The 27,314-nt window shown below is 38.9% G+C and overlaps 1 protein-coding gene across 11 annotated transcripts in view; it reads left to right on the forward strand.

Moving 5' to 3' along the window:
• Positions 1-10,650: 10,650 nt before the first annotated feature.
• The window catches only part of TMX3 (thioredoxin related transmembrane protein 3), a 37,665-nt gene continuing 21,001 nt past the window's right edge, over positions 10,651-27,314 (forward strand). For 3 of the 11 annotated variants that reach the window (XM_036321719.1, XM_036321720.1, XM_036321716.1), the window contains exons 1-8: positions 10,670-10,807; positions 11,221-11,372; positions 11,474-11,739; positions 11,846-11,900; positions 15,460-15,499; positions 16,919-17,042; positions 24,975-25,020; positions 26,366-26,446. In XM_036321719.1, the coding sequence (XP_036177612.1) occupies positions 11,571-11,739; positions 11,846-11,900; positions 15,460-15,499; positions 16,919-17,042; positions 24,975-25,020; positions 26,366-26,446 (515 nt within the window). In that variant the 5' untranslated portion in view covers positions 10,670-10,807; positions 11,221-11,372; positions 11,474-11,570. Of the gene's footprint in view, positions 10,808-11,220; positions 11,373-11,473; positions 11,740-11,845; positions 11,901-15,459; positions 15,504-16,918; positions 17,043-24,974; positions 25,021-26,365; positions 26,447-27,314 lie in introns of those variants that run through there. The other 8 variants (XM_036321718.1, XM_036321722.1, XM_036321721.1 and 5 more) reach the window with 8 other exon arrangements.

The raw sequence follows: 27,314 nt of genomic DNA on the forward strand, positions 1-27,314 counted from the left end.
CATATAACGTTCACTAAAGGGGAAATGGTGTGCAGAGATTTCAGTCTTAGGGACAATGGTCAGTTTGAACGGCTTCCCTCCAGATGAATTTGACAAATGATGTACACCTGAATTAACATTAATGCGTAGATTACATAACAAGTATGTATTTACAGAGACATGCTATTATTAATAAAATTAATTGTTTTTCCTTTTGCCCACTGAAATGGCTAGAGACCTGGCATCCCAGATGGGGCCAGACTGATAATGAAGAGGTAAAGACACAGGTACCAAATTTGAAAGGTTGGATTGTGACAATATGAGCATCAAAAATGAGATAATGAGCCTTAGCTGGGTTGGATCAATGGATAGAGCATCAGCCTGCAGACCTAAGGGTCCTGGGTTCGATTCTAATCAGGGGCACATGCCCAGGTTGTGGGTTCAATCCCCAGTGGGGGAGCATGCAGGAGGCAGCCAATCAATGATTCTCTCATCATTGATGTTTTTATCTCTCCTTCTCCCTTCCTCTCTGAAATCAATAAAAATATATTTTTAAAAAATGAAATAATGACTATGGTTCACTAAAATACATTAAATCTTCTAAAATCCTAAGTCTGTGATACACAAAAAGATACGTGTTTCTTCATGGTCACAGACAAGAATCTAAGGTTCTTCATATTCCATTATATTTTACTGGTCTAACTCTCTAGAAGTGAATAACCTCATTAACAGGAATATTGTTTGACTCCCATAATTGGGTTAGCATCTTTCATCCCCAGGGAGACTTAGAAGTAAATATAGATATTTTTATAAAAAAGAAAATAGAGCATTACATTTATATACATTTATCTATGTAATAGGTAAGAGGATCTGACCTGTTTTAATGATAGCCTTGAATCTCACCTAAATACTTAATCAAGGAATTTATTTTTATGAAATCTTACATTTTATATTTAGTATTAAAACACCAAAGTATAACAGGTACTCTTATATTACTCTTCTAAAGATTTTGCTTATTCATTTATCTTCTTTCTCCCTGGAATTAATTTTTGTCAATGGTGTAAGATTTGGATCCAAATCAATTGCATTGTGTTTACGGATATTGTCTCAGTGCAATAAGTTTTTTTGTTTTTTTAATATACATATATTTCAGAGAGAGGAAAGGAAAGAGAGGGAGAGAGGGAGAGAAACATCAATGATGAAAGAAAATCATTGATCGGCTGCCTCCTGCACACTTCTTACTGGGGATCAAGCCAGCAACCTGGGAATGTGCCCTGAGAGGGAACTGAACCCTGACCTCCTGGTTCAAGGGATGATGCTCAACCACTGAGCCATACTGCCCGGGTACAGTAAGGTTTTTTAAATGTATGTGTTCTCTTTATTGCTATTTTAAAGAAATACAATTAATTTTTGCATAATGACCTTAAACCTACCTATTTTGGTAAAACTTTATTAGTGTTAATAATTTGCATTATTTTTTTTTAAATTTTCAACATAGTCTTATCTGTAATCAATTATAGTTTCCTTTTCTTCCCATCCTTACACTATCCTTTTTGCTTCTTTGTTTTACTACACAAGCCAGAACATTCAATGCAATATTTAATAGGTGTGGTAATAATAAACGTCTTATCTACTTCCTGATATAAAAGAAAATTATCTTATTTTGTTTTACCTTAACAACAATGTTTGATATGTTATTTGTCCTTATTCGGTCTCCAGGTTTTTCCCAACCCTTTGAGCATGATAGCACCCATAGATGATGATAATTTTTAGGGTGCATTGATGTAAATGCGTGATGTTGCTCAAAGACTCCACCTCCAAATATCATCACATTGGGACGTAGGTCTTCAACATATGAATTTGAGGGGACACTATCCAGGCTATAACTGCAACATATAGACCAAACGGGACAGCTTGGGGAGCAGCCTCTGCAGTTCCAAGAAGGCTTATTGTATAGGCTTCTGGTCAAACATGACTCTGTCCAGCTTATTTAAATGGATTGGGCCAATAGTATCCTTAAACAAGGGGTATGATTTCTCCAAAAGCCAAATAGGCCTATTAATCAGTAGGTCTCTTGTCAATCTGTGGGAGCAAGAACATTTTATTCTTAATCGTCTGCAGTGTATGGAGACCTCCGGCCCATGTAATCCTCCCAAATTTCATAGTCTATGCGAGGTCCTAGATTTTTTTCAGGGTTCATTACCCATCCTCGATTAGTCACATGATTTATGATCATAGTAAATGTTGCTTAGAGCTTGATTCTCAGTTGCAGATAAATCATAATATCTTCGTGATAGTGCACTAGAACGCTGTATAGTTGTATTACACTAGACCTGCCTTAGTAAATTGTGACAATACACAGGGGAGTTCAAATATCCTGGAGGCAAATGTATATTGGCAACCCTTCCACATGAATGCACATTGTTGTTGACTCTCCCTAGCAACTAATATTGAGAAAAATGCATCAGCTAGGTCAACTGCAGAAAACCGGTCACCTTTAGCTTGTTGAAATAATCTGTGTAGCAGTTGAATAGTCTGGACAGGCATTAGGGTTGCTGCTTAATGGAGTCGCCTACAGTCCATGGTCAGCCTGCATGATCGATCCATCAGCCTTCCTCACTGGCAACAACAGGCTATTGCAGAGTGCATAGGCACTAACACTCCTGCATCTAACATGCCCTTAATTAGTGCTGTAAATTTTACTGCCCTAGGCATATGATAGTATTTCATATTAACTACTTCAGTAGGCTCTGGTAACCCCAACAACCCCCATCATTCATATCCAACTAGTACTGGACTTAGGGCAGATTTACAAGTTATTTTTCTCATTTTACTCAGTAGAGGAAGCAATTTTTAGCCAGTCATTATATCCATACAAATTATACATTCAGGTAAAGGAGACATTCCCTCCGTATACTTTTTTAAGTTATATATTTCCACTTTTAAGGAGACTTCGATTTCTCTTTTCTTTTTTTTTAATCCTCACCCAAGGTTATTTTTCCATTGATTTTTAGACAGAGAGGAAGCGAGAGGGAAAGACAGAAATATCGGTGTGAAAGAAACACATTAATTGGTTGCCTCCTGCACCAACCCTGACCAGGGCCCGGGCCTGGGAGGAGCCTGCAACTGAGGTACATGCCCTTGACCCAGATCGAACCCCGGGACCCTTTGTTCGGCAGGCTGACGCTCTATCCACTCAGCCAAACCAGCTAGGGCGAGACTTCGATTTTTATTCCTTCTACAGCAGCACCTCCTGATTCCCCTAATTAGTTCTGTCACCCCTAAGGGGGTCCTGAGTGGGCCTAGGCAGTGCTCCTGTGTGGGCTGACTTAAAATCAGCAGGCATTTCATCCCCACATTTGTAAGAGGCCTTGGTTCTCCCACAGGGATTTGTTCAGGAGACTCTGTCCCTCATGCATTGCTCTTCTGCCATTCCACAACTGGGTCCTGAATTCTTGCCCTTTTCTTGTTTTGATTTCCTTTCTTTTGTAAAACTCTAACCTTTGTATTATCTTAAAGTCTCACAGGAGGAAGCTGGGATAAAAGATCCCAAACTGCCTCCTTTATGTCCTTTGAGATCCTAAGAGTAAAATCACATATGGTGTCCAGGGTCGTGGGGCTGTTCTTATCATAACCTGGGTGAGGGGCACTCCACTGGGAGCCTGTTTCACTGTCGTATAGCTAGTCCAGTACTGACTATAGCAGCAGCATTTCTGCAGCCTCAGTAGACACTGACAATGTAAATCACAAGGGAGGGGCAGAGCCATTACCCTACTCTAATAAGAATGTCCCCTTAGTCCACTCCAGTCAGCAAGGACTTCTCCTTGAACTGTCTCCACAAAGACAGCAGCCAAAAGGGCATCCAGATGCGTGCAAACATCACCCTTCACAGTGTTCCAAACCAGGGATGCTGCTACTTGATCCAAATTCTCAGGAGCCATTTCCACAAGGTCACCACAAAATGCTGCATTTGCCTCTGCTTTGGCACTGAACAGCCCCCTACTGACTCCTGCCCTCAACCAGTGACTTGTCCCACTTGGATTATCATCTTAGCTCCAATGGGTCTCAGCTGACCCATCAGGTGTTATGGTGCCCAGTTTCCTCTGGTGGGGGCTGTGCTTGCCAATCAGAGAGGATGAAGTTTAACTGAGGAGACTCTGAACTTTCACTGCTGCTAACACGGAAAGTAGCAACTAGAAACTGATTGAGCCAACTTGCCATCAGTTTGCACTTGTCTTCCAGTTTTGCTAGCTCCTGGCAATCAGGTTGTCATTTGTATATTGCAATGGAAAGTCTTATCAGTAACTGATTTCAACACCTGTGCTACTTCAAGTCAAGTATACCTTGGCAATCACCTCTGCATTGATAGTTCATTTTCATTCCCTGTATCAGAATCATCCTTTCCCTTTCTAAATAATGCCCGTCATGTTTTTATAAAAGCATGAGTCAGAAGTCTTCTAAGCAATCTCACCTGTAATGCCAACTGTGCTAAAACAAGATTGAATCGTTAAGAAATCTAATAGCAATACAAATCTATAATTTGTTAGCTAGAGAAAAAGGAAACCATCTAACAACAGTACTGAATTAGAATTTGGATCTGTCAAAGGCTGTCTTGCAGCATGGGGCTGCGGAGGCCTGGTACAGGCTCCTACCTTCACATACTATATAGGTTATGGCTGTAATCACTATCTCTTTTGTAGCAGGGACCACCTGTATGTGCATAGGTCACCTTGGAACTATGGAGTCCAGGAATCTCACTGGGTTTTTCATATTTTGCTGGTCACATAGACATAGTCCTGCTACAAAATCAGCCTCAACAGAAGAGCTCTCTGGAGGTCCCACCAGATGTAATTCATCAATCTCACTCTTACCAATAAACAATGCTGAGGAGCTGATAAAAAAAAAAAACACAAAAAAAAAAACAAAAAACCTAAAACTCCTCAGACCCACCATTACCAAGGCAACATTATTAACTAGCATGTTTCAGATACTGGGACCAGAGCTTAGTGAAAAGCTGGAACTTGAGCAAAACAGCTCAGGGTAATTCCAGGACTGCTGGAAATGAACCTTTCAACACACCGTGACAAACTGTCTTACTCTTCCTAGCTTACTATTTTGATTGGGAATTAATATGTATCAAATTCTTTTACCACATTTATTTAAATTATTACATATTTTTCATCTCTTATCAGTTAACTATGGAAAATTTAAGACAATTTTTCTCCCTAATGTTAAAGCATGTTTGCATTTCGGGGGGTGGGGGGAGAGGATGAAACAACAACAAAGACCAACTTTATCTTTTTTGTACATTGTTCTATCTGGTTTGATCATATTTCATTTGTAATTTTTTCCACTTTTGTTCATGATTGAATTGACCTGTATAATTGCATTCTCACACATGCCTCTTCTGGTCTTGTTACTAAGTTTATAGTACAAATTGAACAAATTGGAGAGTGTTCCCTATTTTTGTATTCACTAGAAGAGCTTTGTTACAGATTTTTAGTTCGTAAGAGTTGGATAGCACATGTTCTTTAGGAGACAATTTCAAACTTCTGATCCAATTTCTTTAATGGCTATCCAAATATTTCAGTCTTTCAAGCACTTAGATCAGGGGTGGGGAATGTCCAGACCACGGACCATGAAATCATTTGGTCTGGCCCTACCAAGGCATTAGGGGTGAGTTAATTAAATGTTTGACCAAATATAGCAGGCTAATTTTTAAGTTGATAATTTTGTATCGCCCATGAATGATGTTATAAATATCCAAATGACCCTTGGCAGAAAAAAGGTTCCCCACCCCTGTCATAGATCAATCTTGGAAAGTTATATTTTAGAACTCTTTGATTTTGTTACTTTTTCATATATGCTGTGATAATGTTATTTATCTTAACTTCTGTTGTCTATATTTATGTCCTTCTTTTGGTCCCAATGTTATCAATGCAGTTAATATACTGAATAAGCAATAATGTCAACATAAAATATAACTGCTTGTCCTTCCAACATTCATTAAACATTTTTCAGAGTGGGACTTTTCCCCGTGACCCTGTATGAAAATTCTAACAAGCCTACTTGAATAACAGATAGTTCTAACTAAGTTGGAGTTGAAAACACATCTAGCCCTAGCTGGTCTGGCTCAGTGGATAAAGCCTCGGCCTACCGACTGAAGGATCCAGGTTCGATTCTGGTCAAGGGCACATGCTTGATCCCCAGTAGGGGGTATGCAGGAGGCAGTTCATCAATGATTCTCTCTCATCATTGATGTTTCTATCTCTCTTTCTCTCCCTCCCCCTTCCTCTATAAAATCCATAAAAATATATTTTAAAAAGAAAATAGAAAGCATATCTAATAATTGGCATAACCATTCCCATTACTGACCAAAATTCTAACTAGATTTACCATAGAAATGTTTTCCCCTTCCCCTCCTAGGGTCTGTTTCAGGTTAGAAAACTTGCAGTGGAATAGGGGGTCTTGATTTAACTTCTATCTTTGCCTTCCCCAGACAGCTAATTGGAACTTTACCCTTCAAGGGCTGGCATGCAGAGGGGGAGAATTGAGTATGCGCAGGAGCTGTCTTACTTAAACTGTCCCAACATGAAATTGGCTCCCACTTCTCTGAGTGTGAAGGATGACTCACTCAGCCTGCCTCTTCAAAGGTGTCCTGATGTCTGGACTTTTGTGATGTTTTTCTCACTTCCTCATCCTCTCTCACATGCTCTCAATTTCTGAATTGATTGTAACAAAAATTTATCCATATTATTGGTTGGATCAAAAGACATACTTCCGGGACTTCTTTGAATCTCTCCCTTGAATCTTGTTTCTCTCTCTCTCACTCTCACTCTGAGTTAATGTATGTAAAGCATTTAGAGAATTGCCTGAATATACATATACCATGTAAGTGAAAATTCCTATAACACACTAGGAAGTGAACTGCACTGGGTCCATTTTTTTTCAAAGCTATGTTCTCAGTGCAGAGAGCAGTTCCTGGCACAATAAAATAATGCCCCTGTTTCTTTCATGTTTTCCCTTTTTTCTGCTATTTCTCTTTTTAAGGAGAAAGTTTAGTTCACTGATATTTTATTTTATTCTAAAATTTAAAAAAGCATTTGTGTCTATAAATTTCTCTGAGTGCTGCAAATTTCTCTCATACAGATTTTGCTGCATCCTACAATTTTAATAGACGCAATTTATTTCATTCCATATATATATTTTAGTTTCAATTATTATTATTTTTACAAAGATACTATTTATAACAGTGTTTTTAAATTTCGCAATTATGGGCATAGCTTTATCTTTTGTTATAGATAACTTATTTATGTTGTGGTCAGATAGCATGCTGATAATACCACATTTTTTTCAAACTGTTGAGACTTATAATTATGTTATGTGAGTTACAGTATGCATTTCCTGCTTGCTGAATGCAGAGTTCTATAAATGTCCACTTTGTTTTCAAAGATTTGGTCTCATTTGACAGCCCCAACAACTTCAGCTGCAATGCTTGGTGGTAAAACTTTGGAATTTAGACTTAAATTCCCTAGAGTGGGTGGAGCAGCATCTACTACAAAGTCAACGACTACCATGACCACCACCAGGACCACCTCCAACACCAACCAGCACCACAACCACCAGCACCACCACAATCACTATTGGTTTTACTTTCAATCGAAAACCAGTGATATCAACTGGGATTCATTAACCACTTCCAGTCAGTTTTGCTTCTACACCTTTTACTTCGACTGTTAATTTGATCATAACTCCCGTGATGACATATGGTCAGCTGGCCGGTCTGATCAATAAATGGAACCTTGAGTTAGAGGATCAAGAGGTCATCACCAGGTCACCCAGGCCAATGCTTGGCACTCTGCATTGATTGACAATAGTTAGAAGATGACTATTTTACATGGAAAAGTGGAAAAAGTGAAACTGGATCAGAAAAGACTGGAAAAAGAATTGGATTTGGTCCTGCTGCAGTAGAAGGAACTAGAAAATCTCTTGATCTCTTTAGAGGAGTCTGGGAAGGACAATGGATCCGTTTATGCAAGTTATGTAGATGAGGAGTGTGAGAGGATTTACAAAGTAGCAGAAAACATAGGTGCTCAGCTGAAACAAATGGCCCAGGATCTGCAGGACAGTACTGAGCACCTAAGTATATCTGAAAGACCTGACACTATTGACCTGTCCCAGCAGATCTGCAGAATTCTGAATGCTCATATGGGCTCTCTACAGTGGATCAGCCAGAATTCACGCTGCTGCAAAGGAATGTGGAAGCACAGGTTTTCCAAGATTAATCTTCACCAGCAGCCACAATGCAATGTCAGGATCGCTTTCTATTGAATGACCATATCTTCAGCACGTTATACATTATCTACAAAATATTGGTGACATTCAATAGAGCAGAAGTTAACAACTGGTATATAACTTTTGGTTGCAATGAAGTGTGTGTTTTTTTGTTTTGTTTTTTCATTTAAACATCGTGCTGTTGCCCTAGCTGGTTTGGCTCAGTGGATAGAGCATCGGCCTGTGGACTGAAGGGTCCCGTGTTAGATTCTGGTCAAGGGCACATGCCCCGGTTGCGGGCTCGATCCCCAGTAGAGGGAGTGCAGGAGGCAACCAATCAATGGTTCTCTCTCATCACTGATGTTTCTATCTCTCTCTTCCTCTCCCTGCCTCTCCCTTCCTCTCTGAAATCAATAAAAATATATATATTTTTTAAAAAATATCGTGCTGTTGAGAATTATACTGTAGCCTAGCTTTTAGTATTAGCAAATCAAAGCGATATTAGCCCTTTTGTCTAGACAGCAGCCTATCAGATGTTGACTGTTTTGTAATTTGTATCTTACTCTCCTAGATTCCATATCCTACCATCAGCACACATCCTTCTCACTCCAACCAGGTCATAAATGCTTGCCAAAAAATAAATGCCAGCTAGTCTTTGAGGGGTGCCTGTTACATAGCAGAAGTAGATCAGTCAAGTCTCTCTCCTCAAGGGAACTTACTGTCTAGCTTGAGATATAATGAATGGCTATCTGTATAAAAGCAATATAGATAATACAGAATTACAGAAAATGTTTTACAGAGATTCACAGACAGGAGGAAAAGTTAGGGTGGGTTTGGGACTTGGATTAGGTTATTTTTGAAAGGGTAAGTTTCAGGCAATTTGTTTGTTATATACAGTTACCTTGGTGTTTTTACTTGGTGTTAGCATATGATTTATAGTTATTTGTTTTTGTGTATTTGTTTTGCAAAAGAAGCCTTGTTCTTACCTTGAGAACAATTTGATCTCTTGTGTTTCATGTTTCACCGAAGACACAAATAAAAGTGATATTCTAAAATACAACAACAACAACAAAAAACAACAACAACAAAGACCCAAAACAAAAGAACACCAGCTCTGGAGTCTGGGACTTTGTTTCAAATAACAACTTCATTCTTTTTAGTTATTAAGGAAATTATCTCCTCTGAGTCCCTGGATCCTCATCCATAATATATTCTACTTTGAGAACTTTGATTACATATTTATGCATGTTAAGCTATTAAACTAAACGCTCACTTAAAAATATTTTTGATGCCGAAACCAGTTTGGCTCAGTGGATAGAGCGTTGGCCTGCGGACTGAAAGGTCCCAGGTTCGATTCCGGTCAAGGGCATGGACCTGGGTTGCGGGCACATCCCCAGTAGGAGATGTGCAGGAGGCAGCTGATTGATGTTTCTCTCTCATCAATGTTTCTAACTCTCTATCTCTCTCCCTTCCTCTCTGTAAAAAATCTGAACGTCTGCATTGGATACTATGCTATATGCATAAAAGGGAGGAAACCTAGGGCTTACTCTCAATCAGATTATAATTTAGCCTTCTAATCATGGGGGATAGCAATGTTTATGAGATTTCTGCCTGTTGGAATTTTGAACTTAAGGTGAATCGGCTGACATTGCAATCCATATCTGTTCTCAAAACACACATTCAATAACTGACTATCTAAATCCTGAAATTTTATGTCCTACAAAAATTTCATTTGAATTAGATGTGATGACTGCTGCTGAAACCATCCTAAAAAACTTTGTCGCTTTTAGAAATCATTTTTGTTGTGTAGAAAGACAGCAATAAATGTTTTATAGCAAGTACTTTATCTCTAAAAGAAAACAGAGGAACAAATCATCAAAAAATATATCCTATGATCAACTTCATTTTACCAGGTTTCAAGATTTAAAAAATTTTGAAGGTATTCCTTTAGTTGGCAAACATGAGCTTTCTATTCTAAGACAGATATCCTATTTTGCAAACAGGTTCAAAGACTGTTGAAATAGTACATGGAGGGTCCCGTAGCAAAAGAACCTTTCTAACCATTGCTAGCTACCGCACCTCTGCAGGAATCTCATCCTTCACTGCACTTGAGCAGCGAGGGAAAAACCTGGCAGAATCCAACCTCAGGCTGAGCTGTCGGAATCTACCTCCTTCTTCAAGTTCAGCCGGAACTGAACTTCCCTGAAACGCACCCAAGCAGCACTGGCCGCTTCGCCCGCCCGCGTCAGCGACCTCACTCGCGGTTCCCACGCTCCCCGAGGCCACTGAGAACGCCAACCTTCGTGGACGCGACTGCGCCTGCGCCCCAGTTCTGCGCGTGCGCTCTGGTTCCGCGCATGCTCAGAGGCGGAGGCCGGCGGGTCCTGGGAGCTGCCCCGCCCCTGCCCTCGGCGCCCAGCTTCCCTTCCGCGCCCCGGTTCCCCTTCCGGGAGCGCAGGCGGCCGCCGCTACTGCTTTCCCTCGGCCTGCAGCTCTCCTGCTGCGACCATGGCAGCTCGGACACCCGGGGCTGCCTTGCGGCTCTGCGCCACTGGTACAGGCCTGGCTGGGGGTGGTGCGGGTGGGCGCGGGGACCCTCCCCGGATGGGGTCGGGCCTGGACCGGCCTCGGGGTCCCTCGCCGTGATTCCTTCCTCCCACGCGGGCTGCCCGAGACCAGTGTCACGCGCGGGAAGGATGAGTTTTCCTCCGTTCGGTTCTGATTCTCAGGGTGGCAGGAAGTTTCCGGAGCGCTGGCTCCACTTACAGGCGTGAAGGATGCTACCTTCCGAAGGTGCAGCCACTCAGGGCTTGGGCTTTAGGTTCCGAGTCTTTGGGAAGAAGGGGCGAAGGATGGGGTGTCCCAGGGCAGAACAGACTCAGGTGCCCAGTGGAAAGTGCCCCGAATGTGGGTGGGCCTTTGCTCAGCCCCCGCGCCCCTGTTTCTCTCTGGGCTGTTTTCACTCAGTAACCAGGATGTGCCAGATCCTCTTCCGGAATACTATTGGTGGTGGAGCTCAAGACCTATGAAATTGGGAATAAAAACTAACCGTTTGGAAGAGATTAACCAAAGAACGTAGATGCATATATGCAAAACTCATGGACACAGGCAGTAGTGCGGTGAAGACCTGGGGCGGGGAAGAGGGTGGGGAAGCGGGGGTTACTGGAAGGAAAACGAGACACCTGTAATGCTTTCAACAATATAATTTTTTTTTTAAAAGCTAAAGTATGTAGAATGGTATTTGGAGTTTATGCCGAGGAGATCATTGGTATTAGAGAAAAAGGAAAAGCAACAATTTCTATCCCTATTCCAAAAAGATGGCATGTGACAAGGAAAAATGGGATGAAAGTGGAAGTATATTTAAAAAGAACCTCTGTGATTTACTAGCCTTTCACAGTACGGTTGCATGCAGAATGTTTATTAAACATTTGAACTCTTTATGCTTTTTCATCACTTGTGCCCTGGGATGGTTCAATGAATTTTTTGGTAGGTTGATAAAAATCAAAAACATTTTTTTTAGATGACTGAGCTTATAGTACAAGCCAAATGATACACCAGCATTTATTATATATGTTTTCCCTTTTTCTTTCAGTTTTTTTACTTGAGATGGCTTTCTGTAAAGGATTCGTAGAAGATTTAGATGAATCGTGAGTATATATATTTTTAAGTAGTATCTTCTTCCAACTCTGAATATTTGTATGAATCTAGTCTTTTAATAATAGAGCCAGTAATAACTAGTGCTTACTATATATAGCACTAATTTTGTTCAAAGAGTTTTACTAAGTTGTAAGATTTTAAAAAGTGCCAAACTCATCTGTGTTCTATTTTATCATTTCACCTGTATTTGCTATGTTTTTCTGCTTTAATCAGTAAGTGGCTCCTGGAATTTGGGACCATGCTGTGTTTTTGTGTGTATGTGTGTGTGTTTGTTTTTACAGTACCACACCATTAATCACAAGGCCTTGCTTATAGTAGGTGAAGAGTCGAGTCGTGCTCCAGACCAAAACCCAATGTGTGATCTTTCAGACAATTGTAAAGCTTTACCTGGCAGGCCTCCAAGGGGAAACTACCCTCCCCACACTAAACTCGCTGTACAACCGGTGCCCCGCAGTCTCCGGAGGGAGTTGTAGCCATAGACTCAGGCCTCTAGGGCCAGCGTGCTAGCTAGGCTAAGTGTCTGCATTCCTAGCCCACTTGCCTTTAGGCAGGAGGCAGGGGGCTCACCTGAGGCATTTCCTGTGCACCTTGCAGAGACCTCCTTACAGAGGGGCGTGACCGAGGCACTTTGCTCCACCTGGACTCAGCGCTTTTCACCTGTCCCTTTTCCCTGGCCGTCCCTCTGCCCAGGGGTCCATAAAGAGGCAGAGGCAGAAGAAGCCTTTGGTTCACTGCTCCTCTGTAAGTGCTGACCCTTGCCTGGCACGGTTCCACTTGGGAAAATGGAACACTGAGGAGCTGGTGCCTTTTTTGTGTGCCCCTTGGCTTGCATCATAGCAGTAAACGAAGAAAGCCTCCATTGTTACTTTCAGTTTGACTTGTCCTACTTACCACCTCCACATGACAACATTGCTGTAGCAGCAGGGTGGTCAGTTGAGCACATGCCGTTCTGACAAGCAAAAGCCTCAGGGTCCTATGGGGCCCTTTACCAGCCATGCCAGTGAGTACTGGGGAGTACTAGCAGATTGTTTACAGAAACTGTTTGATCCTGGGAGAACCATTGTCAACAGGGAGGTAATGTTCTTAAATGTTAAAGGTTAAAGTCAGTGGTATGGAGGCAGGCTAAATAGCCATCTTAGACAGTGAGAAAGAATAACTGAATTTATTTAAGGAAAAGGGGATGGGTGATGGGGATATCCAAAGGGATGGGCTACACAGCACTGAGCCAAAGCGTATTGGGTCATGATGGCAACAAAAAATGTATTTAGGACAGTAAAACGAAGAAGGGCATAGAAGAAGCAACAGGAGAGCCTAGGCTGGGCTGCTTTGTCTCACTGGGAAGTTAGAGAAAAGGGAGCCTTGGGGACAGGTTCAGGGGTGGAGCCTGGGACAAGCTGCTGCTGCTCATTGCTCCCCTGGTTGCAAGTCTCATAGGGTCCCTTAGAGGTTGGGGGATACATCCCTGTGGAGGAATGGAAAGGGGTTGCTCTTTGCTGAGAGAGTGCGCACTGGGTCCTTTGCCTTGAGCATATTTCTCTCTCTTGCAGGTGGAAATAGAGGTTTCAGGGTAGAGTCTTAATAGAATACTCATCAGTTTTCCAGGTGTGCTCTTTAAGCATGGTGTTCACCAATTGGCTAGTGCCAGGGCAGGGGGTCATTAGTCAATATAGTTAGTCCTGAGGCAGCCAAGGCAACACTTTTCTGGTTTTGCTGCTTTTCTGGGCCTGAAGCTGAAATACAACTGAGGCCTAGATGTTCTCTTTAGAGAGAAAAGGGCCAAGGGTGGTCTAAACAGCCTGACCAGCGATATGAAAGATCCAGGATCCAAACTGCATTACCAGTGATATTCTAGGGGAGGATATGTTGCCCCGGGGGCAAGCTTCTTGTTTTCTCAGGTTTGCCCCTTGGTAGGCATCTGAAGCTTTCTGCCCTGGTGAGTTTCTGTACCTGGCCCATCGTCCTTGCTCTGGGGGTCAGACAGTAACTATAGACCTCTTCCTTTAGAATGGCCTGACAGCCATGACTTTAGCCAGGAGGAGGAAGGGAAGATGAACAGGCATAGGTACCCCAAACCCTCACCTTCTTTAGATGGATGTTCTGTTGACTGACAGGTATGGCCCACCATCATGAGGGGTGCAGTGTGTGCTACCTGCTGTGAATGTCCTGACCCACTGATGCCAGGGTTTGACAAGAAGGACAGGTTTTTCGTGCTAGTTTAGTGTCGTCTCACACCAGCCCAGTCCAAGATGGTGTCTGAATTTCTGTCCTCTGGTGGACCCAGCAGGCAATTAGTTGCACCCCTGCTTGCTCTGGGGTAACAATTCATTTCCATGTTTAGCTGACAAGCCTGGTATGCTCCTCGATTCCATTTTCCTTTGTCAGCATAGAGACCCGTGAAAATACAGTAGTGCTTATTTGCTGGGGCTGGAGTGAGGAACGGGAGGTGGGAGAGCAGTGGTCAGATCATCTTACAGTCCTAGCCCTTATGAGTAGCCTTACAAATTCAAAGTACTCCACCATGCTTGGTGAAGGTTGAATGGTGTCCACACCTAATTCTATTCCAGTAAGTTAACCCAAAGGAGCCATCATTGACCCAGGCCCAGGGGCGATCCAGGAGGACTCTGTCTCTGGTTCCCCATTGGACTAGAGGAGGCTCCTTGGATGTTATTCCTGAGAGGTGGAGAGCCACTTGGGAGACCTTTTCATGGAGTTTTAAGACTCCGGCTGGGCTCCTGTGCCTTTGCCACTACACCATAGAGTCCAGGGTCTCCCTCATTAGCAGCATGATTGGAATTTCTGCTCATGAGCCTACTACTGCACTTGGCTGCCAAGGCCCAGCAACAGGCCAATAACTGCCTCTCAAAGGGTTGTATCTTTCAGTCAACTTGGGGAGGATATAGATCCTTGGAATCCAGGAGAAGAGAGCCCTGGTGGCCTGCTGGAGGGCTGCCAGGGTGTCTTGCTAGTTGGGGCCCCACTCAAAGGCAGTGGCCTTTCTGATAACCTGGTAGATGGGTGCCATCCAGATCCCCACATGGGTTCTATGACAGCATCAGTAGCTGATTGGGCCCATCAATTCCTAGACCTCTTTTCTATTTAGGGGTTGGAAAGGGCAAGAAGGAGAGCAGCTATTCTCACAAAACCACGTTGTTTGCTCAGTGTAAAACCACCGAGTCATCATTATCAGAAGCTGAAATTCAAGTTCCCAGATGCCAACTAAGGGCAACCCAAGGCAGGCAAGCTTTCCAAGGATAGCAGCCTCAGGCCTGCTGCATTAACTAACTACAGGTGTGAATGGAGCAGAAGGCATAGGTGCTGAGCATGTGTCTGTGTTTCTACCAACTGCCACTTCATTACTTCAGTTCTCTACTTTTATTATGATGTTTAATGGGTAAGATTTAGAGATCATTGAGTAAAATTTGCATGTAAAAATTTATTAAAAGAATTTTGTTGCATGCCCCTATATTTATCAACTAATTATCCCCACCTGTTATTCAGTGGTAAAGTAGAAACATACAAAGACTTGTTTCCTTGTTTTTTGTTTTGTAGGTTTAAGGACAATCGAAAAGATGACATTTGGCTTGTAGATGTGAGTATGTAAAATTTTTGTACTAATTAACCACCCCTACAATTTTAAACATTATTTTCTACTAGAGGCCCAGTGCACAGATTTGTGCACCAGTGGGGTCCCTCAGCCTGGCCTGCACCCTCACAATCCGGGACCCCTCGGGGAGATGTCAGAGAACCGGTTTCGGCCCCATCCCCGCAGGCCAGGCTGAGGGTCCTCTAGTATGCATATAAGATCTTTTGTTAATCTCTTCCTGCCCTCCCTCACCCCACTTTTCTCTGAGATTCATCAGTCTGTTCTATGTTTCCATGCCTGTGGTTTCCACTCCTGTGTTGAGCGTCTGCCCTCTGGTGGTCAGTGCACATCATAGCTACTGGCCAGTTAGCCAGTCACTTAGGCTTTTATATATATAGATGAACCTCAGAGCCTTAAAGTTCCTGGCAAGGAACTTGACTTTGATGAAGTTCTGATGAGGTTGGTTTGTGGATTGTGTCTGAGGGAGATTATCGTATGATTTTTATTTCAAAATTCACTCTCGCTTTGTCATGTTACCCAAGAGACTGTGTATATTAATCACTTGGCAGTCAAAATCATCTTTCATCTTAATAGTAACAAAGTCAAATTTTTCTCATTTTCAAGTGTGGATTATATTCACACTTTACGGTGTTTGGAGTTCATTTTCACCTGCCGCAGTAAAAGGAGAGTGGCAGCGGAAGAGACAGACTCACGGTAGCAGCGTGAACACTTAGTGAAGCCAGGCTGTGGGCACAAGGCTCACTGTGTATTTCTCCCTCTCTCTCGTGCCTGTGTTTGAACATTGCCAAAGTACAGTGTTCACAGATAGATAAGTCCTATTTCATGAAAGTACAGCAAGCATTGTGTTACACCATTTAACCTAACACCAGTTACCACCTCAGCCTGCTGGTGATTCTGAAGAAGGAAGAACTGTGGTTTTAGTTTAACCAGCCTTATTTGTCCCTCTGCCAAACCAGTCATCTTAATGGTTTCTCCCATTTTATCAATGGTTACTCTTAAACTAGTAAAGGCAGCTGCTGTGTTGGAATTTTTGTAGTAGAAATAGATTCAAATTTATCATTAACACCTAAGGGGTGTGCACATGATGTGTATTGTATTTGATGGTCTCATTTTATACATAACATGGACACATCACTTGCAAACAAAGATGCTTTTATTGTAAATCATGTATCTATTTAAAATACATATCAGTAATCATTTAAAGTTACCTTAAAATAGTGTCAGTATTGAGGGGTATGCTTTATGTATATGTTTTATGTTAACCAATTGAAAGTAATATTTAGTCTTTGTTTTGTCTAGAACATTATTATTAGATCATTTTGTCAAAGAGATTCTTTAAAATGAAGACTGATATCCACAGTAGCACAGTATTTTAGTGATTGTTTTTGTTTGTTTCTTAACAAGTTTTATGCACCATGGTGTGGTCATTGTAAAAAACTGGAGCCGATTTGGAATGAAGTTGGTCTTGAAATGAAAAGCATTGGTTCGCCAGTTAAAGTTGGAAAGATGGATGCTACTTCCTATTCTAGTAAGCATTTACTCAGTTTACTTTTTAACTGTTAGCCTAATGAAACTGTATAAATTGCAAAGCTGTATTCAAGGTAGGAGGAAGAAATACATGTTTTTTTGCCCATGTGAAATTAAAGTTATCTTAAATTAAGACTGTGCTTTTTGAGTTAAATGAATTAACCATTGGGTGTGTAATATGAAATATGTTAACTGAAAGCCTATTGGAGATGTGTAAGCTCTTGTTTCTATTTTGAGCCCACTTGAGATAATTTGTGACTTGCAGCAACAATAAAAATTTGAGCACTGACCTATTGATATTGCTGTGTGAATTAAGAATGAGAGTTTGTTGTTTGAGTAGTGTGAGACGGCATGGCTGAGGGGTAAATGGGAATATGAAGGACGAGTTGAGTTAGGATAAATGCAGGTGAGGGTCAGGAAAGTATTCACTTTAGAGAGAGTACTAGAGCAAAATCATAGAGTTGGAAATGAGTTTACTGAGTGCGTACCAGAGAATAGACTGTCGTTGGCAGACTATGGCCCATGGCCGAAATCTGGCCACTACAGTATCTGGTTTTGTAAATGGAGCTCTACTGGAACACAGCACACTGGTTTGTATACCATTTTCCGTGGTTGTCTTCATGTTCCATTGGCACAGTGGGTGATTGTAACAGAGACTGTATCCCCCACAGAGCCCAAACATTTATTTTATGACCCTATACAGAAAACGTTTACCAGTGCCTGTCTTAAAGGATTTGGGAAAAGACAAAATTAAGTTTAGAGAAGTATGAGACATCATAGAAATTTGGAAAGAGCATGGCTTCAGAGAACAGATTCTGGCTCTGCTGTGTATATGCTTTATTTAGATATGCTCTTGCTGTACAGCACCAGGAAAGTGCCTTAGCACCTCTAACTTCGGTTTCCACACAGGTAAATTTTTATTGTAAGGCCTCTTAATGATTATTTTGAGATTTCAATAATGTAGTACATATAAAGTTCCTTGTTCTATTCAGTAAATGTAGGTTCCTTTTTCCTTTAATTAGTGAAGAAAGAGGAAGTATGTAATGAGTAATTCATTTTAGAAAATCAGGGTTATACTCTGGATACAATTTTGGAACAAGAAAGACTTATGTTTTCATCCCAACTCTTCCATGTCCTGCTTTTTTGGCTTTGGGGAAGTACTTAATCTCTTCATTTCAGTTTTCTTGTCTGTAAATGGAAGAGTAATAATCCTCTAGGTTATGATTGTACTGATATTTCATATTCAAACCCCTTACCACAATTACTACTACATACAAGGTGCTAAGAGGTAATCCCAGATTTTAAGGGGCCCTCATGTGGGACAAAGTGTTTTACGTTTTATTGCTTGTCAGTTAAGAGGCAATACACGTTTTTGAGAAGGCCAATGGCTTGCTACATGTAGTAAGGAAAGAAGAGTAGAGATAAGAAAATCATCTAAGTCGACTTGTGTGCATCTTGGTGTAGAATGCTGGGAGCCTTGACTTGGGTGGTTGGCAGTAGAGTAAAGAGGAAACAGTAATTTTTAGAGACATTTTCAAGGGTGAAAATACAGATGTGATAGATTAGCTCTGTGGTAGAAAGAAAAACAGTTAAAAATAATAGTATAGAATTCTTAGCATAGTTACTGAACTGGTTATGTGGAAAATAATACTAAATTGAAATTTGTATGCATTTTCATGTTAGCAGCTATTTTGAATTTGGTATTTTGCTTTATTTATGTTATGGAATAGGTCATTAGAGTACATGTGCGATGTTTGAGCTGGAATTATTGAGTCACACAAATGAATTGTTGAAACTTTGAGAGAAGAGATCAGTGGTAGAAGTTACTGTAGAGACACTAATTTGCTTGAATTGGTATTTCTTGAAATAAGCTTTTAAAAAAGTTTAAGAAGTTACTCCTTTCAACTGTTGCTCATGAAAGTAATATTGTTCCTACACTTTTATGTTGATTAGACATGCATGTAAAGATATATTCTTTATATGGTCATTCATTCATGGTCACTCAGTCAATATTTGGTTTGTCAAGCCTGTACTGGTCTGTAGAAATTAAACAAGAACCAAAGCAAATCCTTCTTGTCCTGGAAATACTTACAGTTAAACGGAGGGCGAGAGATGAAAAACCAACAAGTGCAGTAAAGTCATAAACATGCCACATTCTGTGATCCTTTGAATCATTCAATGGAGTAATTAAGTAATGTGTAAAGGAATATGGGAGTATAAAGATAATGAGAAAAATAAATCAGTAAACATCTTAATGGAGAACTACTCATGTGATGCTGCAGTGGTAACAGTTTACATTATGTCAGAAACTCATATCTAATTCTTTAGCTTATTACTCAGTGTTTATTAAGTGCTCTGTGTGCACTATTAAGTGGCATGAGAATCAGAGAAAAAATAGTGAATACTTTTTCCTGAGTAGCTTAGAGAAGAAAGTATTTTAATTGCTGGAACTAAGAGCAATTTTCTTATAGGTCTTAAGACTTCATATATAGTTTGTAGCTTTTTAAATACTTTATGATGGGACTTTTTTTTCAATTCATTTTCATAAATCATTAAAAGGTTTAAATTTTGCCTCTGATCTTATGATAGTTAGGTTTTATTTGTTCACTTAACATTGTGTAATATGTTATGCTGAATTAAGAGGAGGAAAAATCTCGCCAGAGGTTACATTGTGTGAAATGTAGACATTTAATACATTATCTGAAGCAAACCTCTAGCTTTAAGAAAAGGAACCAGGAACTGGTGTGTGCTGAGGACTGCCCTCTGCCAGGCACTGTGGTAGATGCTTCATTCATTTTCTGTCCTTTACTCCTTGGATATTGAATAATAAACCTTCACTCCTCTCCCAACCAGCATACAACCTGTGAGGCTTGCTTGTAGATTCTGTGACTGCTTGACTCATACAAAAATAGCTTATTTAAAAGTCATTCTTTTGTTCCAGTGCTGTAGAGTAAGCATCCATTCAACAGGTATTTAATGAGTGCTTACCATATTTCAGGATATGACAGACATGTTCTAGGCATTGGTGATACATGAGTGAGCAAAGCAGACAAAAGTCTCTACTCATGGAACTTACATTCTTAGTGGGAGAGACAAACAGTGACCAGTAAACTTAAGTATATTGAATGGGACTATTTAGTGTTTGATGTCAGTGATGGATGCATTTTTCATTTTATTATAGAATCATGGAGATGTTTTATGCACTATGAAGTAAGAGAAATTTATCTTCTTAGTATCTAAGCAAAAGTTGATAAATATTCAATAACTATTATCTAGAGATTACAAATAGATCTTTTGCATATAATTCTTAAAGTTTCCTTAAATACTTCAGGGCAACTCCAGTGCAGGCAGTTTAGTAGAACTTAGAATCAAAGAGGTAACGAAATTGAATTTGTTTTCCCAAGCTAGCTGCCAATATGATTCCATGTCTAACTCTAGGATACTAACAGATTGTCTGATTCATGGGTAGCTCTTCCATCCCCCTAGGTCAGTGATGGCGAACCTATGACACACATGTCAGAGGTGACACGCAAACTCATTTTTTTGGTTGATTTTTCTTTGTTAAATGGCGTTTAAATATATAAAATAAATATAAAAAATATACATCTTTGTTTTACTATGGTTGCAAATATCAAAAAATTCCTATATGTGACGCGGCACCAGAGTTAAGTTAGGGTTTTTCAAAATGCTGACACGCCAAGCTCAAAAGGTTCGCCATCACTGCCCTAGGTGGCTTTAGGCAGTCACGGAGCCAGTGTTTCTCAGTGTGTAGTCTGCATACTACCTGCATTAGGGTTACTTGGGTTGCTCATATAAACTCAGATTCCAAAGTTCACACGAGCTCTACCGACTGAAAATCTCTGAGAATGGATCATAAGAGTCTGTATTTTTACATGGACTTCAGGTGATTGTGCTGCATGCTTAAGCTGGAGAATCACAAAGTTAAGGATTTAGATGGATAGTCATTTATAGAACCTTGATTTGAGTGGGATAGGATTATTCAGTGGTCAACTGTAGAATACCTCATAGAGTATTTGTGAGGGTAGCTTATTTCTCAGTCATGCACATACTTGCAGTGAGTGGAAGTAAATGCTATCACACTCAGTCCAGCAAATCTCGGTATAGAATTCTTGAACTAGAGAAATTTGAACTATCATGATTTATTCTGCCCTGTAGTTTTTGTACCAATAATTTTTTGATGTATGGTATCAACTAGTACTATAACCAGATAACATTAAAAATTTGTGTAATGTCCAATGCAAATTCTTATATGTATTTTAGCTTCTCTCTTTGTACATATCCCTTCAATAGTGAGTGCTAAAATTGTGTCTTGTTTGGAATTTTAAAAAGTTATAATGTTAGCTGCAATGATGTATTGATTTTTATTATGAAACCACTGAAATTCTGTTTATTCCTCAACTTAAGTTGAGGAATTGTGACAGTTGTATGATAACGTTCATATTTTACCTATCTCTGAGTTATAAACTTGCAGTGACATTTGGCCAATAACATTTGTATTCTGATTCCTTGTTCACAGATTATATTTGCACTAGTGATATTTGGGGCCAAATAATTCTTTCTTTGGAGGGAGAAGGAGTTCCTATTCATTGTAGGATGTCTAGAAGTAGCACTGTCCCCTTACTCCCAAGTTGTGGCCGCCAAATAAGTCTCCAGACATTGCCCAGTGGCTCCTAGAGGTCAGCCCTCTCCCCCAATTGAGAACCATTGCTATATTTTATTCCCTTTCATGTCAGACACATAGTAACACTAAATTAAGAAAAACAGCATTTTTGAGCTGAAAAGGACTTTAAATTAAGTTCAGCTCTTTACTGCTCCTCCCTCCCATTGTATAGATGAAGTAATGGAAGGTAATTAGCAGTGAAATGACTTTGAGTGATTTCAGTCACTGAATGTAGAGGTAGAATTAGTCCCAGAATCCAAGATCACCATGAATCCACCGCCAAGCTTGTCTGTCCCTTGTCTGTCCCCAAAGAGAAAATAAAAAAATAGCGGTTTCACATTTCCCCTCACTTATGATTATTTAAAATGACAAGTTATTCATGTTACAAATGGATTCTTCAAATTGTAAAGGAATTAATCTTAGATTTCTATACAAACTATTCTCTAATAATGAAACCAACAAAAAATGTAAAAGCCAGTTATAAGTTTTCTACACATGCTAATGCTTATTAATATCATCTGTACATAGAATTATCAGCAGATAATGACTTAAAAGTAAAGTCAGGATCAAGAATAGAAAGGAAATGGATCTAGCATGAGGATCTCTGTGTGCCAGATTCTCTGTTAGAGTCTTTTTTACTTGTGTTCTCATGGTAAAGTCGCACCCATAACCCTACAAGATGAGTGGTATCTTCAGATGGGGAAGCAATCGGAGAACTTAACACATTGCGGATCAGTAGTTTTATTGCTAGTTTTACCCAGTGGCCAGATAAGTTTCTATTGAACGAGTACAAAAAACATTTCACATAAATGTTAAAGGCACGCTTTAAAATTAAATACCCATTGCATTTTGAAGTTATTTATTACATGTTCTTACAGGCTAATATCTTTTTAAAGTATGATACTTTGTAAAACACTGTGTAATATGAAGTGAGAATTTTTGTGATTGTCCGCAGTTTGTTAATAAATTATTCAGAGCTGCGCAGATGATAAATGAAGTTGGAATGCTAACCTGGGTCATTGTATGTCTATAACTCATGCTTTGCTTGTGTGCTTTTATAAATTATACAACCATTTTCCTCAAGGGAAACCTAAGTTTGAAGTTTTAGGAATCACTGTCAATTGAAATTCTATCAGAAATAAAGATATGTTCAAGGAGCAAAGGGACTGCAGAGTGGGTGGTATTATAAATCTCCAGCTTATAGCTAGGAAACACTGAGGTCAGGGAAATGAAGTAATGGGGTTAAATTTCTCTGAAGCCTATTGTGAGAAACAACACCAAGTTACAAAATACCACCACTATATTTTCTCATTTGATTGCATATTTCATTTTTTCAATTTGATTTATATATGAATAAATTTTACACTACATTGTATAAGGAGTTGCTAGTGGGATGTGTCCTCCTCTCCATCAATTATGTTAGTCTTTACCTTTGGCAGTTTTTAATGAGCTCTGGTTGAAGGTGATGAGGGCTTATATATACCTGCCTTAATTTGGAATGAGAAGCATTAAAAACATACTTTACTCACATAATGTCTCCCAAATCATTTCTTTTTAAAATTTATTTAATATATTGATTTGTAGAGGAAGGGAGAGAGAAACATTGATTTGCTATTTCACTTTTTTATGCATTTATTGGTTGATTCTTGTATGTGCCCTGCCTGAATATTGAAGCCGCAACCTTGGCATATTGGGACAACGCCCTAACCAGCTGAGCAACCCAGCCCGGGCCTCTCCAAATCATTTCTTTGTTTTTACTTGGAACAAGGCAATCTCTATAACAGCAGTCTTCAATTAGAATATACTTGACAGAAGTAAGTCCTGAATTAGAGATGGCCCAGATAAATTATTTAATTGGCCTAAGTTCATATGACAGTTCAGAAGCAGGACCTACATCTTCAAAACCTGAATCCTTATTTTTGTTACCTCTTCAGTTGCGTTGCCTCTAATAAAACCCACTTTCTGGTTCCCCCCTCTCCATGTGTAAGAGAGAAGCTTTAGGGTTGACAGAGATTTTGGATGTTATTTTGCCACAAATTTGCTTTGTTGTTATTCATGTATATTGGTAGGAGTGATTTGAAACCAAAGGTTAATAATTATTAAAACGATGACAGGTAAACCAGAACCCACGTGGAGACATAGTTTCCTTATACCCAGCTGTGATAATAAAATATTGTGGGAATAAAAAATATTAACAAATGGAGAGATCAGTAAATGCAGTGTACTTACACTAGTATAGTCCTGCAAATATATTGTATATAGTCTGTTAACTGAAAATTGTTACTTTTTCTGTACTGTTCTAGTTGCCTTGAATCTGTGAAGAATTAGTATTAATTTACTATCATGATTTCTATAATTCTTAAAGCCTTGAGTCTCTATTCTTTGCTTGTACTTGTTACTATTTCTTCTTTCCTTTAAAAAGATGCTACTGTACCAAATGTATCTCATTTGAACTTGAGGATCTATCTATATATATAAAAGCCTAATATGCAAAGTGTCCCCTCGGGAGTTTGACCGGGAGTTCGATCGCTATGATGTGCGCTGACCACCAGAGGGTGGTGCAGAATGAAGGAAGGCCCCAGCCGGCAGCCGCTAGGGACCCTATCCATGCACAAATTTTGTGCACTGGGCCTCTAATTTCAGAATAATCTTTGTGTCTATTGTAATTATTCTAGGTTATTACAAAAGCAGAAACTTCTAAAACCTTTTGGATAAAGTTGATTTTAGATCATATACTGACTATAGAAAATAAATAAATAATTTTGCAGATATGACTGTTTTTAAAGGTAAAATGCAATGCAGTTCTTTTAAGACTCAGAAAACATTAAAGGAAGAGATGGGCCCTCCCACTTGCCCCCCTCCCACTCGCCCCCTTTTTTTTAAAGAAGTAATAGTGCTGGAAAGGAAGTCAAATGAGAAGTGAGACTTTATTTATATGTGTTTATTTATATATTTTAAAACAAAAGACTATCTTTTAAAATAAGTACTTTAGAGTCAAAATTTTAACTATTCTTTTGGCACTTATTATTTTGTCATAGGATTTTGTGTAGGGTGTAGGTTAGATTAAGTAATTGTTTTGTATGAGAACGTCATGTTTTTCTTTTTGTGAGTTTATATTTTCTTTAGAGGTAAAACAGCATATCTATATAAGTCTGTATAAACATATATGTTTTTTAAGTAAAAAGGCTCATTTATGACCTAGTTTCTCATTTTTAAAAAAAATTTAGAATTTTTATTCTTTTTCTTATCAAGGCATTGCTTCAGAGTTTGGAGTTCGAGGTTATCCAACAATTAAGCTGTAAGTTGAGTGTTGTATGTTTATATGTGTATTTTTATTAGTTCACTCTACTTACATTTTATTAGATTAAGTCCTAGTACTCTCCATGGAGGAGTGAAGTTTTGGGTTCAGTAGTTCTTTCCAGGGCCAGGATGTGATCAAAGGAGAGGGACTGCATCTTTATGCTTGTTTTTGTATTTAAGTGAATGTGCTGTTTACTAAAGGCTGATACATTAAACAAGATTTGACTGTGACAGGCCAGTTGTCTTCTATATTTTATGAAGGACAAGGTAACAAGTCTTAGTTATAGAAGGTCTTTTACCCTTGAGCAGCTCCAGAGTGTATTCTGCTTTGTCATGTGATTCCTGTATCCTAACAGATTTTACTTTCTGTAATTATGAAGGATATTTCATTAGAGTGAAAGAAATAAAGAGGATCAAATTTATAGATGTTAATTGTAATCTGTAGTTGTTGATCAAATATAACATATAGTATATATGTTGGAAGAAATGGGGTAAGAATTCTAAAGGGTTTATTTTATAATTATCGTTTTACTGATTTTTCTCAGGCATTTCATCCACTCCTTATTTTGATAATATGGGGAGTTAAATTGTGTTAAAACTTATTTTTATAATGAAGTAAGTTTTTATTTCACTATTTTAAAAATTCAAATTTCAAAATTGAGTAATTTTATTTTTTTATTCTCGGGTTTTGTGTTGACCTCTCACCTTCCCCCACTTTTTAAATGTTTGCTAAGCCTCTTACTTTCTTGTGTTAAGTAAATTATCCTTTCCATTCTTTAATTATAGATGTTCTGTTGTGCTATCACAATTTTTTTTTTTAATTCTTAGTTGGACACATAATTCATTGGCAGGCTTTTAGAAATTATCTAATTTTCAATAAAAGATGTTTTTATGCATTGCTTTACTCTATAATCTTGGAGCACCTTTCAAGTTACTATGATACTGTAGGGCTTAAAATTTGTTTAATCACTACCAAAGTCCTATTAATTCCCTGGCCTTTTGCTTGCCTTTAAAAAGAGAAAACAAAATTATAAAGCTTTGACCAGTGCTTGACCAGGAATGTGTAGATTATTCATTATTTAGAAGACATAGATGCAATGCAACTATCAAATACACAGTAAATTATTTTCATGTAATTTTAACAAAATACAGCCTTTTTCTTTATATTTAGAGTTGCTGGTCCCCTGAAGCCAGTTGTCTACTATATTTTATGTGGTTATGCTATTTCTTCTCCATTTACTATTTTATATACTGTAATTTTATATAATAATATTGATTGATTAGCATTAAATATTAAAATAGTTGAAATAATCCAAGCTTTTTTCTTTTGTTTTCTTTTTAAGATTAAAAGGGGACTTGGCATATAATTATAGAGGACCACGAACTAAAGATGATATTATTGAGTTTGCTCACAGAGTATCTGGGTAAGTTTTTACTAGAAAAGACCTTTAATATATGGTATCAATATTTGAAAATTAAATTATTTTTATAGGTCATTATTGAAGGACTTAACCTGAATAAAATTTGTCTACTTATTTATGAGAGAAGGTAAGGTTACATAGACTATGCAAAGAGATTCTTTAAAAAAAGACAAGGGGAGATACTTATTAATCTCACATTTAAATTTATTTACAATATTGAAGACTTTTTCTCCCAATTTTTAATTGATTTTCAAAATTTGATTACTTCTAATAACTTGGTGAATCTTAATTTTTATTTTATTATACTTTTGCTTTTCTACTACCTGGCTTACATCATTTTATTTTTATTGTTACCTGATTTTAAAGTTTCACAAGAAACCTCACAATATTATTGTTCTGAATAGACTTGGGCTTTTAATCCCTAGGCTGTGATGATGGAAAGTGCTTTGTAGATACAGCTGAAATACTTTCCCTGATCTATCACACACTGCTTTATGCCAACTCTAAAGTATTAGTACACATTTTGCCTAGAATGTGACATAATTGAAACCTATGTGCTTCCATAAGCATTTCCTGTTGGTTTGAAAGCAGTGACTTTATGTTTTAATCTACATTTTGCTCTGGGATATAAAGAAAGTTGTTGTTTATAATTATTAAAATGATTATGTGCAACTTTTTGAAGAGAACATTCATCAAGATCAGGGGTCCTCAAACTTTTTAAACAGGAGGCCAGTTCACTGTCCCTCAGACCGTTGGAGGGCCGGACTATAGTTTAAAAAAAAACTATGAACAAATTCCTATGCACACTGCACATATCTTATTTTGAAGTAAAAAAAAACAAAACGGGAACAAATACAGTATTTGTATTTGC

The sequence above is a fragment of the Myotis myotis genome, unplaced genomic scaffold (assembly GCF_014108235.1).
Source record: "Myotis myotis isolate mMyoMyo1 unplaced genomic scaffold, mMyoMyo1.p scaffold_m19_p_9, whole genome shotgun sequence".
NCBI classification, from domain to species: Eukaryota; Metazoa; Chordata; class Mammalia; order Chiroptera; family Vespertilionidae; genus Myotis; species Myotis myotis.